The following is a 4,638-nucleotide window of genomic DNA, read 5'->3' as shown; positions in this document are numbered from 1 at the left end:
GCACTTTTTTGATGAATGACATATTTCTGCCGTGGGGAGGATGCAAGGCACATTTTGAGAGCGCCTCTCCTTCTCTTCGAATTCTATTCCTCCATTTATTGCGTCTTGCTTATAAAAAGCTTTAGAGACTCTCTCCGTTTTAGAGACACTTGCATGCGGATTTAGCACCAGCATCCAAACCCGTGGACCACTTTTTCTTCTGCATCCTTTTCCTCCTCGCACGGCTTCATGATGGAGAGGATAAGAAAGGAGATGATACTCATGGAGAGGGGTCTGCATAGTCCGGTGGCGGCAAAGAGGCTTGCAGATTCGGCGGGGAATTCAGTTCTGGAGGCCCTGGAGAACTCCCAGCACGGAGGACGGCTCAGCCCGAGAATAACATCCGCTTCCCTGCATGGGAGTCTGGGGGACATGCCGAGTAAAAGCAAGTTTGAGATCGACAGTCTCTTTGGTTCTCATCACGGCGGCGACAGCAGCCCATCGGCGGAAATTTCCTCATCGGAGAGCAGGAAGAAAATGAGCATTTATTCGGAAGTTTCCCAGGAATCGGACATCAACAGTGATGTGGAAGTGGGGTGCCCCACGCATCGTTCTCCCAGCCAGCACAAAGAAAACAAAGGTATTGTTTTATTCCACTCAATATTGCAATTTCTGCTAAGGAATTATAATAATAAAATATTATTATTAACATGAATTATCGTCATTGTTGCTGTGGAACTCATTCATGATAATAAAACAATATTTTACTGATTTGCCAAACAATTTGTAGGTTTTTCAGACAGTAATTCCGGATCCTCCAACACAAGCTCAAGCTCCTTATCCGGCATGAATGGAAACTCCACGGGGGCATCAAACAGCAACTCCAACGCCGACCAAGTCAGGAGGTACCGGACAGCCTTCACCAGAGAGCAAATTGGGAGGCTGGAGAAGGAGTTTTATCGGGAAAATTACGTTTCCAGGCCGAGGAGATGCGAACTGGCTGCTGCTCTCAACCTCCCTGAAACAACCATTAAGGTACCCAAAATATGTACCAGAAATAACGCACTAATTTAGTAAAAATAATATTTCATATTGCATTGAACTGTAATAAATAGTTGGATTAAAAAGTGTCCGTGTTGTGTTTACAGGTGTGGTTCCAGAACAGGCGCATGAAGGACAAGAGGCAGAGGTTGGCCATGTCGTGGCCCCATCCAGCGGACCCCAGCTTCTACACCTACATGATGACGCACGCGGCCGCCACAGGAAGCCTCCCGTACCCCTTCCACTCGCACATGCCCCTGCACTACTACCCCCACGTCGGCGTCACGGCAGCCGCGGCAGCAGCAGCCGCCACGGGCGCCGCCTCCTCGCCCTTCGCCACCTCCATCCGGCCCCTCGACACCTTCCGAGCTCTCTCGCACCCTTACTCGCGACCGGAGCTCCTGTGCAGCTTCCGCCACCCTGGACTCTACCAGTCGCCGGCGGGCCTCAACAGCTCCGCGGCGGCTTCAGCTGCAGCCGCTGCCGCTGCAGCCGCCGCTGCGGTCAGCGCTCCGTCTGCCGGCGGGCCTTGCTCGTGTCTGAGCTGCCACAGCAGCCAGGCGGCGGGCGCCTTGAGCTCCAGGGCCGCCGGCGCCGACTTCACCTGCACGGCCTCGGGACAGAGATCCGAGAGTGGATTTTTGCCCTACTCGGCGGCTGTTCTCAGCAAGACCTCCGTGCCGTCACCGGACCAGCGAGAGGAGACGTCACTCAACAGATAACTGTAAACGGCCATCTTTTTCTCCTCTTCTAAACGCTCACATTCCCTGCACACACTGGCAGTAGTATTATTTCTCTTATTGTAAGGACACTAATTCTTAGAAGAAATATTTTCTAATGGACCCACTGTAGCCAATTATTATTATTATTATTATTATTATTATTATAGACAGATACGGATTCATTCATTCATCCCACACATCCTGTCTTCACACCTTTCATTTGGAAGCCTTATTTAATAATCTCTTGCAAGTTAAAAACACAAAATACACTCTCAAATTGTGTTCAATTCACTAAAAGTCACTTTTTTTCCTAGAATAATAATTCTTTAAAGTATAACCAACCAAAAATGACTTCGTGCCGATTACTTTGGCCGTTTTTCTATACAGGTCACAAATTCTAATTCTTAATATTTTCTATTTTGAAGGTATATTTTTTTGGTGCAAATAATCAATTAAAACCTAGTTCAATAGTTGCTGACCAGCTTCACCTTTACATTGTGAATTGTGAAACAGTTAATGGTGTTTTTACATTTCAGTCATTCTCACTACACGTTTCTGTATTTCTATTTCATTTGAAAAACCCTCCAATTGCGTAAAAGTAACATTAATTTTGCATAAAAACGGCACACATGCATATATCTACACCAGATCTTCTGTATTTTCTGCATTTGTGCCCTGTAGCACATCTTTCTTCACTATAGAAACAGAGCAGATTTTTTTTTTTTTTTTTTTAGGCAGCATCTGAGAGCATCTTTGCAGCAGCACCTCTGCTCTGTGGGGACTCTTCTAATCAGCTTTGCAGGCGCACATCATTTTGCATCGCCTCTTTCTTGTCAATTCCTCTCTTAATAATGCGAGAATGATGACAAAAAAATTGCCAATCATGCACCCCTAGATGGAGCTCCTTTTGGAAGAGGCGGCTGCGAAGGGAACTTGCTCGTTTGGAGACCCGCTGTCAAGTCCTAACAACCCGCGGAGGGAAGTCATTAGACATACAAAAGAGCTGAGACAAAGCGAATGCTGGTACACTGAAAACGCTGTATATGTATATAAATATATATATATATATGGTTAATAAGTCGCTTGCAAATGTGAAGCCAAAATACTACAAGGAAGCACTCGGATGTGGAAAATACCTCAATAAACCCAGTAATTCCTCAATTATTTACAGTGAAGACCATTACGTCAAAAACAGTTTTCCGTATAAACCCCTACAGGAGATCCTCATCACACACACACACACACACACACACACACACACATTCAGACAAACCAGCCTGTTTTACAAACTGTACTATTTTATTCGTTCCTATTTGGGACATCACCTATATGTTAATTATCCAACATGTGAATTGTAAATTGTGGAATATTTTGCAAATATGATGGGTAGTTCTACTGAATCTTTTGGGGGTCATGTACTTCATAAAATGTGGATGTTAGAATCTTTTTTTTTTATTTTTTATTTGGGTGTGACTTTCTGAATGTTGTCAATGTTAAAAACACTGGATGTGAGCCTGTACACAACATTGGCCTGGACCAATTGCCCATTTCAGAAAAAAAAATGACAGATGAATATTGTTTTTTTTTTACAGCCACCCCCTCCCTCTGACCCCAAATGAGGCTTTTGTTCTTTTTTTTTTTTTTTTTTTAAAGAAGCTCATGAACAAGCACTGACTGAATGAAAAATAATATTGACATTTTTTTCTGGGGGTCTCTATAACTATCTCTGTATTTAAAATATCAATGACTGTATGGATTGAAATATTTTAACTTGAAAAAAAGTGCAATATGAAATGTAAATCCTGTTATTTATTGATGGTGTTTGTTCTTGGAAAAAATAAAAAAAATATCCACATATATCCATTTCTTTTAAAATAAACAATAACAAAATGGATCTAAAATTAAAATATTAAAATATTTACAATTAACATGACACAGTTCTATCAAAAATAGTGTTTATTAATCATGTATATTCACTAACATAATACTGTGTAATTTACCTTTATTTTTTCAGGACCTTCATTAGCTTTAAATAAAAAAAACAATATCTTTATGTAAAAATTAAATGTATAATTCACAAAAAAGCCCATATGTGAACCTACAGTTTAAAAAAACATGGCACACTACCATGAAAATTTTTAAATTATCTTTAAAAAAATCAATCTCTTTATTAAAAATCTGCTTAATGTAATAATAATAATAATAATAATAAAGCAAAAATAACAGCAAGCCTACATATATTCTCATGTACTATGTATAGCATGACACAGTTCCATCCAAAAGATGCTTCACGTCACATCCATGAAAGGCCTGCAATGAGGGGTCACTCCAGCTCCTATAATTTACCATTATTTTTACATTACCTTTAAATGATACGAGCTGATCCTGTCGTTAATTGCGCTTGGTAAAAAAAAAATATACACAGCCTGCGCCAGAATGCCCCCCAGGGACTTGAAGATAAGTTGCTTTTTTGAACGTCCCCATTAAAGAAATAGGATTAGGGCGGCAAAATATGGGCGTGATATATCACCGTGTTTCCTTGCTCTTTAAAGCGAGGGGTGCATTGAGATAGATGGGGGTGTAAAAAGGAGAAGACAGAGGCCAGAAAAACACTGGCCACAATAACACGATTAGTTTTGCATCCAATGTGCAAAAGAGTGAAAAGAGGAGGGGGTAAAAAAAAAAGCGTCATAACGCCTGTCACCTTCACTGAATGCTACACGACATGAGAATAAATCTTTGGCTTGTTTAATATTCTTCTATATTCTACTTTATTTGGGTGCTAATAGAAAAAACAAATTAAATGTCCACCAGCGAGATAGAAATGCAAGGATCGATGATGCAGCCCCTACTGTCCAATCAGGCCGCCACTTAATTGACTGTATTTTCAGGGTAA

At 41.3% G+C, this 4,638-nt stretch overlaps 1 protein-coding gene across 1 annotated transcript; it reads left to right on the top strand.

The window, feature by feature from the left end:
* The first annotated feature begins 228 nt into the window (after positions 1 to 228).
* evx2 (even-skipped homeobox 2) lies at positions 229 to 1,742 on the top strand. The gene is made up of 3 exons (XM_058082568.1): positions 229 to 619; positions 770 to 1,014; positions 1,128 to 1,742. The coding sequence occupies exons 1-3, from the start codon at positions 229 to 231 to the stop codon at positions 1,740 to 1,742; spliced, it is 1,251 nt and encodes a 416-aa protein (XP_057938551.1).
* The last annotated feature ends 2,896 nt before the right edge of the window (positions 1,743 to 4,638 follow it).

Source organism: Doryrhamphus excisus, chromosome 9, assembly GCF_030265055.1.
Source record: "Doryrhamphus excisus isolate RoL2022-K1 chromosome 9, RoL_Dexc_1.0, whole genome shotgun sequence".
In the NCBI taxonomy this organism is placed as follows: domain Eukaryota; kingdom Metazoa; phylum Chordata; class Actinopteri; order Syngnathiformes; family Syngnathidae; genus Doryrhamphus; species Doryrhamphus excisus.
The sequence above is the reverse complement of the archived record's forward strand: the minus strand, read 5'-3'. Positions and strand labels throughout refer to the sequence as shown.

Bases quoted from the DNA above. Each gene is read 5' to 3' on its own strand.
- evx2 (XM_058082568.1), top strand. From the start codon at position 229: ATGATGGAGAGGATAAGAAAGGAGATGATACTCATGGAGAGGGGTCTG. The intron at 620-769 runs GTATTGTTTTAT...AACAATTTGTAG, and splicing joins CCAGCACAAAGAAAACAAAG to GTTTTTCAGACAGTAATTCC. The intron at 1,015-1,127 runs GTACCCAAAATA...TTGTGTTTACAG, and splicing joins TCCCTGAAACAACCATTAAG to GTGTGGTTCCAGAACAGGCG.